General features: G+C 47.6%; 1 protein-coding gene across 3 annotated transcripts in view; it reads right to left on the minus strand.

The window, feature by feature from the left end:
- Positions 1 to 14,545, minus strand: part of LOC140405441 (receptor tyrosine-protein kinase erbB-4-like) — a 198,812-nt gene that overhangs the window by 55,352 nt on the left and 128,915 nt on the right. For all 3 annotated transcript variants that reach the window (XM_072493856.1, XM_072493854.1, XM_072493855.1), the window contains 5 exons: positions 7,950 to 8,070; positions 7,009 to 7,082; positions 5,790 to 5,880; positions 4,481 to 4,689; positions 1,385 to 1,517 (listed from right to left, as the gene is read on the minus strand). In XM_072493856.1, the coding sequence (XP_072349957.1) occupies positions 1,385 to 1,517; positions 4,481 to 4,689; positions 5,790 to 5,880; positions 7,009 to 7,082; positions 7,950 to 8,070 (628 nt within the window). The remainder of the gene's footprint in view (positions 1 to 1,384; positions 1,518 to 4,480; positions 4,690 to 5,789; positions 5,881 to 7,008; positions 7,083 to 7,949; positions 8,071 to 14,545) is intronic.

Consider the following 14,545-nt stretch of genomic DNA (forward strand, 5'->3'; position numbering starts at 1 on the left):
AGGATTACTTCTGCCTCTCTATGTTTGAGGTGGATCCCCACCGTGAGAGCTAATCTTTTTTTTTTTGATTTAGCGCCGTTTCCTTTTTCAGGACCAGGCTGACTGTGTTATCCTGTTGAGGACCGGGATTTGTTTGGCTATTTGAGGCTTGGTGATGCTGGATCTTCTCCTCGTCATTCTGTAGTTATATTACGGCTATCTGTTCTGGTGTAGATGGGTCCGATATCCGTGAAGGGAATATGGTGAGGGTTTTCTCTGGTCTTATTTGTTCCCATTCTTGCGATGACGATTGTTTTGCATTGTACCTGTTGTACATTGTTACCTATGGTTAGCGCTCCTCCTCTTTTGTTTGTTTTGAGGTGATTTTTGTAAAAATTGAGAATTCCAATAAAAATGCTTTTTTATTTAAGTGACATAAGCAAATGGTTGATACCAATGATGTGGCTGGTGAAAGACATTGAAACTTGATACAGGGTGCGAAGGTCAGCAAGTAATTAAACATTAAACAGTTTATCATTTTCTTTCCTCATCTGCAAGCATTTCTCAGTTTCTACGCACTTCAATTCGATGAACAAGCCTTCTCTACATGCCAGCTGTGCATGATATTCCTGGAATGTCCAGCAGGGGCACTCTGTCATCGATCATCAGGCACAGCCCAAGCCAGAATGGCAATAACCCAAAAAAGGATTTTTGTTTTAAACCTAGGGGACTTGTTGTCTTGCGAGACTATTTTTAACATTTTGGTTTACAGGTTTCTTTTAAAGAGAGTGATAATTGTCCTCTGGAATCGGTGATCAGAATCAAATTCTCTCTTTCAGGGTGCAACGAGGGCAGAATGTACAATAGCTGAGAGTGTGTAACAAAGCTAGACTTTGAGAAAGGTTCAGTGGTCGATCAACATTATCGGAGCCCTGAGGTACAATTTGCCTTTGAAATGCCCTCTTAACTCTTTATATCCCATACATAGTGCGATTTTAAACAGCTTCCGGTGTGAGAGAGTGGGAATGCACCTGTAATTTGAACTGAAAGGCGATTGTACAACAGTGATAAAGGAATCCCTCCCTAGACAAATGATAATGGAGTCAATTCACAGGACAAGCAACATCTAGCAGGAAGCTCCCACATATGGGCTGAATCATATCTTTCAGAGGAACTTTTCCCACTTCAGATTAAATTAGTTTGGGCTGCAGGTACTGCATACCATTGAGGACAGGAAATACTGGGGAAAAGATCACTTGGAAGTCCCTTTCACCCCCCAATTCATACAGAATAATTAAATTAGTTCTAACAGCAGGGGGTACGTGGGTGGAGAGGTCAATGCTGAATGGAGAGGGCATTGCAGGAAGTGACTACAGATAATACAGTGAGTGTCACGGTAACCTACCCCTCCAGGAAATGACAGTTTTTCACACAGGTTCCGCCACGACTATGGAAGCCACACAACAGGCACTGACTGGGACCTGGGCCCCAACAGCCGTCACTGGAACACAAAGGATCACACATCTTTTCCTCAGCCTCTGTGAATAAAGAGAGAAGAGAAAACACACACACACATCAATACAGACAAATGCAGCAGGTTTGACCCAATGTTTCCATCTAATACAGCTCCAAGCACCAACTTCGGTTAGGGCCTGGCTATTGTTTCCCACCCTAACATCCATCAGGAACTCGTTGTTTACAAAGGATTCAGAACAGACTGCCTTCCTGTCTCTCTGGTTTCATGATGGCACAGTGATGTTCTGGCTGCTGATACTGCCTATTAAGGTTGGAGTCTGCACTCAGATTTTAGACAGAGCAATGGAAACATTTCAATGGCGAGAGAGGGAACAAAATTGAGCCAGGATTCACATTTCTTTTTTTTCAATAAATTTAGAGTACCCAATTATTTTTTGTTCCAATTAAGGGCCAATTTAATAATAATAATCTTTATTATTATCACAAGTAGGCTTACATTAACATTGCAATGAGGTTACTGTGAAAAGCCCCTCGTCGCCACATTCCGGCGCCTGTTCGGATCACAGAGGGAGAATTCAGAATGTCCAATTCACCTAACAGCACGTCTTTCAGGACTTGTGGGAGGAAACCGGAGCACCCAGAGGAAACCCACGCAGACACGGGGAGAATGTACAGACCCCACATAGACAGTGACCCAAGCCGGGAATCGAACCTGGGACCCTGGCGCTGTGAAACAACAGTGCTAGTGTGGTCAATCCACCTACCCTGCACATCTTTGGGTTGTGGGGATGAGACCCACATAGAGGATTCCCATTTCTGATTGCTATGCAATGATTTTCCCACCTCCCGGATATGGACTTCCGATAGGAACAGGGTGCACCACAAGGTCAGAGAGCCATCCGATACTCAATAACTTGGGTGCGATATCAGAGGGCTACATAGCTAATTTCAGCAAGGTGTTATTGCCTCGACAACAGTGATGACACTTTAAACGTTCTTCACTGGCCAGTACAGGTCAAATGCAAAATATGGAGCGAAAGCAGGAAGAATGGGACATGGAGAGAGCAGCACTGGTGAAACAAGTTGGCAGCCCACTTGTTTTTTCTTTTCAATCAGGAGGAAAGTATTTTACCAAGTGGCAAGCAAGTGGAATTTTCCATCCATCACTGATTTCACTGCTGAAACAATGACCGCAGTCTTCCACAGACCAGCCTCTGCAATAGATGTAAACGCAGAGTGCTCCAGAGCTTAGGGGCTGACTTATTGGCACAACAGATTTCTTAATTCTTAATGCCCTTGTCACTGATGTAACTCGGTGATCATCGGGCAGACGTTAGGTGTTTAACATGTCAGCATTTGTTTTGGGTGCCAACTAAAACCAACAGAAAAAGCAAGTGCACCCTGCAGTTTGCTGCTGTCATTAAACTCCAGCCTGTGATTGTTCATCCAAAACGGAAAACAAGCCAAAGAGCTGAGGTCAAGCTGTATGGTCGGAGGTAAGTTAGCAACCACGGTACCAGCTTTCGCTGTCAAATTTGCTTTCTTTGTTTCAGCTGTTTCTCTCACACCTTTCACAGGTTTGATATGTAGCTGCTCTTCTCTCCCAAACGTACGGACTCTTTTACAGGGGGTATGGTTCCGCAGCATCAACTCTTGCTCAAGGGGGCCATTACTCTTGTGTCAACCGAGCCAATAAATATTGTTGTGCTATTCGTCTGTGTGAGGCACTACAGCCAAGCAGACCTAATGTTCACCTGATGGCCACAGAGCCACACTTCCAGCAGGGGCTGTTAGATCATGATTAGGTCTGCGACCCTTCACGCTCGCCCTTCTCCAAAATAGGGTCACTGACACCAATTGGAGCAGCATGCCTAATGGTCCGCCGGGATTTGGCTAACTCAGAACAAAGCCAGAGGTCAAAAACCTGGGCCCTTACAGTGTGCAGACAGTGAACATAACTGCAAAGTCAGTCCTCAGCCAGGAGAGCCTCTATCCAAGTTACCCTGCGACAAGCCTCCTGCACGGAGGAGTTCTGGCAAGCGGAGCTCCTCAGCGCAGGAAATGGGACTAAGTGTGGCCTCGGCGAGGTGTTCCCCACTGAGGCCCTGGATTTCAACAAAGTCCCATTCAATAGCACGGTCTTTCTTGGTGTTGCAAGTACTGGGAAATACCCGGCTAAACACGCTTGACACGAGACCTCTGTTGTAATTTGGTTAGATTGCGGCCATTGTCTTCAGACCCAAGCCCAAATTCTGTTCCCTCACCACCCCTCACCCTGTCTCAGACTGAATCAGACTATTCATAACTTTGATTTAACCCTGAGCTGCATTATCTAGATCCACGGCATCACAAAGACCCATATCTCCAACTCCATATCATCCGTTTGTGTCCTGCATCAGTCCATCTGCTGCTGAAATCCTCATTTATGCTTTTCCTACATCCAGGCTCAACTATTCCAATGGGCTGGCCTGCCCTCTTCCACACTTCGTAACCGTGAGCCCACCCAAACGTTTGTTGCCCATATCCGAACTTGCACCAAGCTCAATTAATGCCATCATCCCTGTGCCTTGCTGACCTACACTGGCCCCCGGTCCACTAACACCTTAAAATTCTCATCCTTATGTTCAAATCCCTCTATGGCCTCACATCTCCCGATGATTTTTAACCTCCTCCTGGCTTACAACCCTCCAAGAACCCTGCGTTCCTCCAATTCTGGCCTCTTCTGAAACTCTCACTTCCTTCACCCCACCATTGGCGGCTGTGCCTTCAGCTACCGAGATCCTAACCTCTGTAATTCCGCTCTAAACCCCTCCCTCCTTCTCTCTCTTCTTTCAAAATGCTCCTTCAAACTTACCTCATTTATCAAACATTTGGCCACCTGTCCCAATATCTCCTTATATTGGGCAGTGTTAAATTTTGTTTGAGAATGCCCCAATGAAGCACTGTGGGAGGTTTTACTGTGTTAAATATGCTAAATAAATACAAGCTAATGTAGAGAAAGGAGAGGATGTTCCCCCTCACTTACCGCAGGTTTCTGCTGCTTTGTTTTTTTTGATGGTGGCCGCAAGGGCTGGCGTCCTCCGTCGGTACAGCGCTGTCCAGTTCAAAGTGTCGTAGTAGCAGAGTAACTTATTGAATGCCACATACACATGCCCAGCGCCAATCTCCTTCAGCGACCGAAACCCAAGAGACGTCACATGCTGCAGCTTCATGATCATCAGAGAAAAACCACGACTGCAAAAAAGGACAACGGGGAGCACAGTGAGAGCTATTGGAATCAGCTATGGTAGCACTTCACTTGATTTCGCTCATCTCTGTCCCACTGCAGGCTTGTAGCTAAGAGGGCACCCCTGATCAGGAGCTCACTGTCGGAGATCGGAGGCACAAAGCCATGTTCCAGCACTCAACGCATGGCCCGCTGCTGGGGAATTTAAATTCAGTTCATTAAATAAATCTGGAATTAAAAAGCTAGAGTCAGCAATGGTGATCATGAAACGACCAGATTGTTGTAAAAACCCTGTTTGGTTCCGTATCCAATCTGGCCTACATGTGACCATATGTAATTCGACCCACAGCAATGTGATTGGCTCCTAACTGCCCTCTGAAATGGATTGACAAGCCACTCAAGGGGCAATCAAGAATGGACAATAAATGCTGCTCTTGTTGGTGAAACTTCCATCCCATGAATGAACTTTAAAAATCACAACCTCAATCAAAACCTCATCCCCTCCTCTCCTGACAGCTCTGAGTCACACAGATGCAGACTCCACAGGCACCAGTGCTGCTTCACGTTTGATTTCAGTGCTGCTTCACCAGTTTGATTTCAGACAGTGGAGGCTGGGCCCAATCCTGTCCTCACCCAATATCCACCAATTATTATTATTAAACATTATTATTAATTCGCACTTTCCAACTGGAGCCACTGGGTTCTGATCAGAAGCCGGGTTCTGAGCCAACATTTCACCACTCCCTTTCCCTTATCATGATGTGGAGATGCCGGCGTTGGACTGGGGTGAGCACAGTAAGAAGTCTTACAACACCAGGTTAAAGTCCAGCAGGTTTGTTTCGATGTCACGAGCTTTCGGAGCGCTGCTCCTTCCTCAGGTGAATGAAGAGGTATGTTCCAGAAACACATATATAGACAAATTCGAAGATGCCAAACAATGCATTCCAAGCATTGTGACATCTAGTGACATCGAAACAAACCTGTTGGACTTTAACCTGGTGTTGTAAGACTTCTTACTGTGCTTTACCTTATCAGGCATCGGCTGGGCAACCCTTCAGCTATCCTGCTGAGATTGGCTACCTTCATATTTTGTTTGGGGAATTCTTACTTGTAGAGTGTCCTCCCTCCAATAGTACTTAGATTGGAAAATACACTAAAATCCGTCATGTTCTGTGGCCAGGACTGGATATTCAAGTAACCTGGAAAGAGAGAGAATGCAGGCGTGACTTTGGATAGCTTCAGCGATGAATAGACCTCACGCTCAAACATCAGCCTCGCAGTAGCATCAATTCAGAACATTTGAGTAAATTTCTGTCCCAGGTCATTCAAAATGTTCCAGAGTAGCTTCTTTTATTGTAAATGCTCTCTTGCTGCTTTGTATCCTTGGCTGATATTTTGGCCTGGCCCGACTCCATCCTCTGTGAATCACTCTATAACTGGGCACAGACATGTGCAAGAGCGGCCCAGGGCTAATTACTCCATCCTCTGTATTTTCCTTCATGCCTAGTTTTAGAAATCCAAGAATATTTGACAGCCCTTTGGTCCCATACCCAGAATGAAACTCGCTCTGATCAACTTGGCATTAAAAAAACCTGCCCAGTAATCTTATACCTGGCATAAGCTGTACTGGCATAATATTCATAGAATTTACAGTGCAGAAGGAGGCCATTCAGCCCATCGAGTCTGCACCGACCCTTGGAAAGAGCTCCCTACTTAAGCCCTATCCCCGTAACCCAATAACCCCACCTAACCTTTTTGGACACCAAGGGCAATTTAGCACGGCCAGTCCACCAACCTGCACATCTTTGGACTGCGTGAGGAAACCGGAGCACCCGGAGGAAACCCACGCAGACACGGGGAGAACGTGCAGACTCCGCATAGGCAGTGACCCAAGCCGGGAATCGAACCTGGGATCCTGGAGCTGTGAAACAACAGTGCTAACCACTGTGCTACCGTGCTGCCCAAAGTATTCTTCCAAAGTCTAGTATCTTTAGGGCTTTCTCTGGGATGGGTCACATTGGCAATACTTAAAATGTGCAGGTCTCTGGCTTATACCAAGGCAAGGCAACACTGGTGTCACATGATGTACTTACGATACAGCCCTCAGGTCTGCACCCAGAATGGGCTGAGATGGAGGCACATCGGGTACCAGTATGACTCTTATAGCCGTCAGATACCCAGAATGAAGTAATGGGCCATGAATTAGAAGCGATTAGCAAGTAGCACTTGGGTTAATTTAGCTTAAGAACCAGCCTTTACATCAGTGAACAGAATACGCACTACCAGACGCCACATCATAATTTCCGCCATCTGTTTAAGGTACCCACCTGTTATCTCTTGAACAGTTCCAAATACCTTCAGTTTTTCTGGATCAAGAGGTTCAATTTTGTGATACAGGTCCCTAAAACCAAAACAAAAAAGCTGGAATTAAATGAATTCTAAAACTAAGGCATTTACAAATCAAACGACCCTTAAACCAAGTAAACCAAGAGCACAGCTATTTACAAAAAAAACTCAAAATACTTAGCAGATATGAGAGCTGAAATTTACAAAAGGTGAAAAACAAAATCTAAACATCAGCATGCAAACGCACTGAAAGCACAAAGAACTGGGCAGCTTTGCAACCAAACTTGGGTGGGTGTGAATAATGCAATCCATTGTCTCAGTGAAGTTAGAAATAGTTTTCCAGGATGACTTAAACGAAGAGGACAGAACTAATCTCGTGGTTCAGCTGGAAATGGCCAAACTGTTCAGATCAAAGGTCCCAGGTTTGATCAGAGTTAAAATGCTATAATTGACCTTTGCACAATTGGGGTGGGGGTGGTGTTAGCTAGAGTTGTCGCAAGACTGCTCATACTGATGCTGAAAAGTCCATTTACTGAAGGGGAGGAGAGAATTGAAAGATGGAGTGAAGAGGGGAGGTGGTTGCTGTAAGAAGGTGTGATTTGGTCGAGAGAAAGACTATCTGTCCCATTCAGCACTCCTCTGTATTTCCCACTACCATCCCTCCCCTAGTTGAAAGGATCATTTGGCTCCTGCTCCCAGCTGACAATTTCAACCAAGTAGTGCACAAGGTGGGATGGGCTGCAATTCTTCTAACATTTCCCCCACCCCAAAGACTCCATTCATTACTTCCCTCCATGGCTAAGATGGATGAACATAAGCCAGCCATATCCCACAATCCCTTTCACAGCCACGTGGGTTGCATGGGATTCACATGATTACAGTTCCTGGTCAGCCATCGACCTAACCCAATTTTCTTCCTTACCCTTTGATACCAGTGATGAGAAAGTCAAGATTTCCAGTGATCTTCGTGCAGTTGATAAACTTATCGATGTTGTTTGAATCCACTGTCTGATATCGACTTCCAGCCCCAGTCCCTGCACAAGCTGATCACATAAGAAAGCAAAGATCATGTTTGAGTAAACACAAGTTCTTTTTCTTTCAATGCGTACAGGCCAGAAGGACCTAGGTTTAATTCCTGATCTGTTCTGAATTAACTGGTCCCAGCCAAAGCAGAAACTTGGCAATTTCCTGTCATGAAGTAGACCAAGATTCACGGTCTAGTCTCACACAAAGTACTGAATGGCTGCAGACATCTGGACAACTGTATCCAAGAAAGAATCAGCAACGGGGAAATTGCCAAAACAAAATCAGGAAAAAGTGAAAGCATAAAAGTCGCACTGGTAACTTAAATGCGATTGAATTTGCAATTTTGGCAATGATTGCACACTCGCCTTTTGTGCAGTACAGTACATGAAATGGATACTGTGGAATCCAAGCTGCAGAACCTCTAAGTGTCTGATGGTGGTGCTGTTGGAGAGTATTGACTTCTAGAAGCTCCACATCACCAGCCACAGAGCTTTCCACCCCCCCCCCCCCCCACCCCCCCAAATCCCCAAAACAGTCTAGAGAACACACACAATTTGGATGGATACGGCCAAATACATTCTGCCTATCTTAGCTCATTCAACCAGAAAACATCTGCAATGCTCCATGTACCAACCTCCATCCAACTGCTTCTTAAATTATTCCAGAATGTTTGCCACCACTATCTGAACTAAACTCCGCACATTGATTGCTCCAAGAACATCAGCCCTAAATTTGTCTTTTACCAGTTTGAACCACACAATTACGCCAAATTTGACACCCTATCCCCTTGTCCTACCATCATGGTTTAGTTTGAAGAAATGGTCTGTATTTATTTTCTCCATCAATTTTGTAATGAGGTTGACAAACTCATTCTTCCTCCCGAATAACACAATCATTCCACACTAAGAAACAGCTTAATTGTTGTCCTCGGTCCTGCCTTCAGGATTTGAATGTTTCCCTTGTGTCTCAACTGGTCAAAACTGGACACAGTACTCAATGTGCAATCTGACCAGGGCACTATGGTCACTATTTTAGCATAAGACCCTCTGACTTACACTCTCCTGTTTTAGCAGTATAGCTCAGTGTTCCACTTTCTTGGCTGATTACTGCTTCACAGTAACTGGGCATGTTAAATGTAAACCTCCTGATAACATCTTTCAACAGAAAACAAGTGACTCGAGATGTTTCTACCAAATATCAGAAGGTGACACATTATCTTGCATTAATATAGTGCCTTTAAAACATTGTGGCTAATAACAAACGTCTTGAGGTTCTTAAAGTGAACAGAACAGTCAGGCACACTGCAGGTAAATGATGTAACAATGACACAAAATAGGTTGGTGTCTCCGCCAAACCCAGATTTTCCACCAGCCCAATTAGTCATCCACTCTTCAAGGCGAGTTAGTCGATTCCTCCTCCGTGCTGTTCTACGTCCCCGTTACCATTTCTAGTTTAATCTTCACTTCAATCTCCTCCACATTCTCTCCAGTCCTATTATTTAGCATCAATCCCTCTATTACCTGTCCCTCTTCGTTCAATGTTCCTTTGCCAGTCTTTCTCTCCGTCACTCCAAAGTCTAGTCCCTTTGTGTGTACTTTATTGCACAATTAGAAAATCTCTGTGTCTCTATTATTCTTGCCACTGATTACGTGCAAAGTATATTGATGGAATTAAAATCTGGTTCAGTGGTTGTCGGGTCAAGCCCCACCCGAGGTTTGAGCCTGTAATCTAGGCCAACACCTTGCTGCATTAAAGTTCTCCACTACCACTGGTGCCATCTTTTGGATGAGACATTAAATTGAGGCCCGTATCAGCCCATTGCAGTGGACTTTCAAGATCCCATGCCATTATTTAAAGCCCAGGGCCCTGCTACAGAGGCAGGAGGTGGGGTTCAAACTTGCTTCATTATTATTGGGCGGCGAATGTGGACAAAGTGCAGCAGTGGTGGGAAGGAGACGGGGTAGAGTGGGTTAGGATGGAGGAGGAATCTTGTAAGGGGTCTAGTTTGAGGGCTATGGTGACGGCAGCATTGCCAATGGCTCCAAGTAGGTATTCAGGGAGCCCAGTGGTGCAGTCTACGGTGAAGATATGGAATCAGCTGAGGAGACATTTTAGGGTGGAAGGGATGTCGGTGCTAACGCCGCTGTGCGAGAATCATGGGTTTGAGCCGGGGGGGATGGATAGTGTATACAGGAGGTGGAGGGAAGTGGGGCTGGTCAAGGTGAGGGATTTGTATTTGGAGGAAGTGTTCACCAGTCTGGAGGAGCTAAGGGAGAGGGTAGAGCTGCCAAGGGGTAGTGAGTTCAGGTATCTACAGGTTAGGGACTTTGCACGAAAGGTCTGGAAGGGGTTCCCTAGATTTCCGGGATACACCCTGCTGGAGCGACTGCTGCTTCCGGATGTGGAACGGGAGGGAAGAATTGGGGATATACACAAGTGGCTGGAGGAGCAGGGAGGCGAGCGGGTGGTGACGATCAAGGAGAAATGGGAAGCGGAGTTGGGAATGGAGATCAATTGGGGAGTATGGAGTGAGGCACTGCGTAGGATAAACGGGACCTCCTCTTATGTAAGGATGAGCCTGATACAGTTTAAGGTGGTGCACAGGGTGCATATGACTCGGGCGAGAATGAGTGGGTTCTTTCAAGGGGTAGCAGATGAGTGTGAGAGGTGTGGGCGGGGGCCAGCGAATCACGCGCACATGTTTTGGGGTTGTGAAAAATTGGAGAGATTCTGGGCGGGAGTGTTCGCGGACTTAGCCAGGATAGTGGAGGAGGGAGTGGAGCTGGACCCTTTGGTGGCGATATTTGGGGTTTCAGAGAAGCCGGAGCTCATGGAGAGGAGGAAGGCCGATGTCGTGGCCTTCGCCTCTCTGATTGCACGGCGATGAATTTTGCTGGAGTGGCGGTCGGCATCGCCACCGGGGGTAGCAGCATGGTTGGGTGACCTGTATGACTTCCTGCGGATAGAGAAGATAAAGTATGAGTTAAGGGGCTCAGCAGGGTGGTTTGAGAAAAGGTGGGGGATGTTTGTGACCGTGTTTGAGGAGCTGTTCGTTGCAGGCGGGTGGGTGAAAAAGGAGAAAAATCTGTACAAACTGTATAGTTGATTGTTGGGAAGAATGTTTCCCGGGGTGTTTATTTGCTGTAACCTACTTTGATACAAGTTTGAATAAAATGCTTTTTAAAACATTATTAAAAAATAAATCCCAGGGAGTCCCAGTCAACCATCAAAAATAAGCTCATCAGTGATTCCTTCAATTGCTGTTTGTGGGTCCTCCCTGCACACAAATCAAGCGCTGCATTTGCCTACATAAGAGCAGTAACTACACCTGAAACGTAACGTAATTGGGTCGAACATCCTGAAGCCACAGGCACTGTTTAAATAGGTATTCTTTCTCCAGTGTGTCAGAAGAGCAGGAGGACCCTGCTCCGCGACTGATGGCTCGCTAGCAATCAGCGTGAAATTCCTTAAACCAGCATTATTCATGTGTTCGGGGTGTGGGGAGAAGAGAGTTCTGATGAAGGCTCCACACCTGAAACATAAACTCTGCGAACCATTTCTAGCCTTTTCTGCTTTTGGTTCAGATTTCCAGCATGACCAGGTTTTTTTTTTTACAGTTTTGTGAGAAAACCCACAGATCATTCCCATCACAATGATATTTTGTTTAAAATGCAATTCGCTACTGCTTCCCTCAAAAACCACAAATTTAAAAGAAGGAAAAAAGATCTTGCCGCAACCTCTGAGCAAAGGATGTACTTCTTTATTGCTAGACCCCTCACAGCTAATTGGCAACAGGGCAATTTGCCTTTATTTCTGCAGCTAGTGGTTTGACAGGATGTACACCGACTAATACAAGGGCTGGGTGTTTGTTTTTTGTTAATTATGTGCACATTTTAAAATGTCCAGGTAAATTAAACAACTTAATCTAAAACTGAATAAATAGAAGTGTGATGAACGGTTACTGTAACACTGTACCTTTGCACTGTACCCTTGTCATCATGTAAGGTGATGTCCCCTTTAAGACCGGGCTTGGAACCCTGGGGAACTCCGCCTCCGGCTCCACCCATCTGGGAGCCGTATATAAGGGGCCGACTTGTGGGCGGCGTAGCTGTTAGCACACGTCTCGGCACCAGTCTAGTTCTTAGTTTATTAAAGCATTCTTTACCATATACACTCTAAGCTTCGTTATTGCGGGTACTACAAATTAATAAACTAAACTACATCAGGATGGACGCAGGCCTAAAACCAGAGAAGCTCAACCTGGAAGCACGGACACCGGAGGCAAAGGAAAATTTTAAATACTTGCTTCGAGGCCTACCTGGACTCCTCAGAGACTCCCATCCTGGGGCAGCGCAAGCTGCGTCTACTCCACGCCCGGGTGAGTCACAGAATCTCCGCCACGCTCGAAAAGGCGACAACTTATGAAGAGGCGGTCGAGCTACTCCGCAAGCGGATCGTCAAACCTATCAACGAGGTGCACGCCAGGCATCTGCTCTCTACCTGCTGGCAGCGGCTGCTCGAAAACGGGGCAAAAGACTGATAACGCTCGCCTCCTCGGTGGAGGTGGCCCGACATAATTTGGGTACGTACCCCGCGGACTTTGCGAGCTCCCCCCCCCCCCAGCATTCCTCAGACTCAGCCATATTACAGGCCTGCGCCACGCGGATCACCGTGCTACTTCTGCGGGCAGGGCCAGCACCCACGCTCACGCTGCCAAGCCCGCTCCGCGTTCTGCAGCGACTGCGGGAAGGGGCATTTTGCGAGGGTCTGCCTGGCCAGACCCAGGGGCCAGAAGAACAAAGAACAGCCGGCCCAAAAATCAGGCCCGCAGGCCTCGCAATGCGGCTGCGCACCGACCCGACACGCCCCCTTCTGACGCGTCATCAGCCTCGTGCGAATCATGGGAACGGCCATCTTGTCGGCGGCCATCCTCCCGACCCGACACGCGCCGCCAACGGCGGTGGCCATTTTACGAGTCCGACTCGGTTGAGGGCTCGGACTACCCGCAAGTGGGAGCGATCACCCTCGACCAAACTTGGCCAAAACACCTGCAGAACTCTATGATACAGGTCCAGGTCAACGGGCACGACACTGCCTGCCTCTTCGACTCCGGGAGCATGGAGAGCTTTATCCATCCTGAAACGGTAAGGCGCTGCTCCCTGCGCACCCATCCCGCGTCCCAAACCATAGCCTTCGCATCCGGGTCCCACTCGGTACAAATCAAGGGGTACTGTATCGCGGATCTCTCGATCCAGGGCGCCAAATACACCCTTTTCAAATTTTATATCCTTCCCCACCTCTGTGCCCCCCTGCTGCTCGGACTGGATTTCCAGTGCAGCCACCAAAGCCTTGCCCCCCCTCACGGTATGCAGCCTTGCGACACTGAAAGTCGCACCCCCCTCGCTATTCGCGAACCTCACTCCCGACTGTAAGCCCGTCGCCACCAGGAGCCGGCGGTACAGTGCCCAAGGTATCACTTTTATCAAGTCAGAGGTCCAGCGTTTACTGGGAGAGGGGGTCATCGTGGCTAGCAACAACCCTTGGAGAGCACAAGTGGTGGTAGTCTGGTCCGGGGATAAGAAACGGATGGTCGTGGATTATAGCCAGACCATAAACCGATTCACGCAGCTTGATGCGTACCCCCTTCCTCGCATCGCGGAAATGGTCAATTGGATTGCCCAATACCGAGTATTTTCCAAGGTCGACCTCAAATCCGCCTACCACCAGCTCCCCATCCGACGAAAAGACCGTCCCTATACTGCCTTCGAAGCAGCCGGCCGGCTCTTCCACTTCCTCAGGGTCCCCTTCGGCGTCACAAATGGAGTCTCCGTCTTTCAAAGGGCGATGGATCAAATGGTGGACCAGTACGGTTTGCGGGCTACATACCCGTACTTGGACAATGTCACCATCTGCGGCCATGACCAGCAGGACCATGACGAAAACCTTGAAAAGTTCCTCCAGACCGCCCGAGCCCTTAACCTGACCTATAATGAGGAAAAATGCGTTTTCCACACCACCCGACTAGCCATCCTCGGCTATGTCGTGGAAAACGGGATCCGAGGTCCCGACCCCGACCGCATGCGCCCCTTGAAGGAACTTCCCCTCCCCCGCAGCCTCAAGGCCCTCAAACAGTGCTTGGGGCTCTTCTCCTACTACTCCCAGTGGGTCCCCAAGTATGCGGACAAAGCAAAGCCCGCCCACTCATAAAGACCACCACCTTTCCACTCTCGGCTGGGGCTCGATTGGCCTTCAACCGCATCAAGGCCGATATCATTAAAGCCGCTATGCGCGCGGTGGATGAACCTATCCCCTTCCAGGTAGAGAGCGATGCATCAGACATCGCCCTGGCTGCTACCCACAATCAGGCAGGCAGACCAGTAGCGTCCTTCTCCCGGACCCTCACTGCCTCCGAGGTTCGACACTCTGCAGTCGAGAAGTAGGCACAAGCCATTGTGGAGGCTGTGCGGCGCTGGAGGCACTACCTAGCCGGTA

This window comes from Scyliorhinus torazame, chromosome X (assembly GCF_047496885.1).
Source record: "Scyliorhinus torazame isolate Kashiwa2021f chromosome X, sScyTor2.1, whole genome shotgun sequence".
Taxonomy (NCBI): domain Eukaryota; kingdom Metazoa; phylum Chordata; class Chondrichthyes; order Carcharhiniformes; family Scyliorhinidae; genus Scyliorhinus; species Scyliorhinus torazame.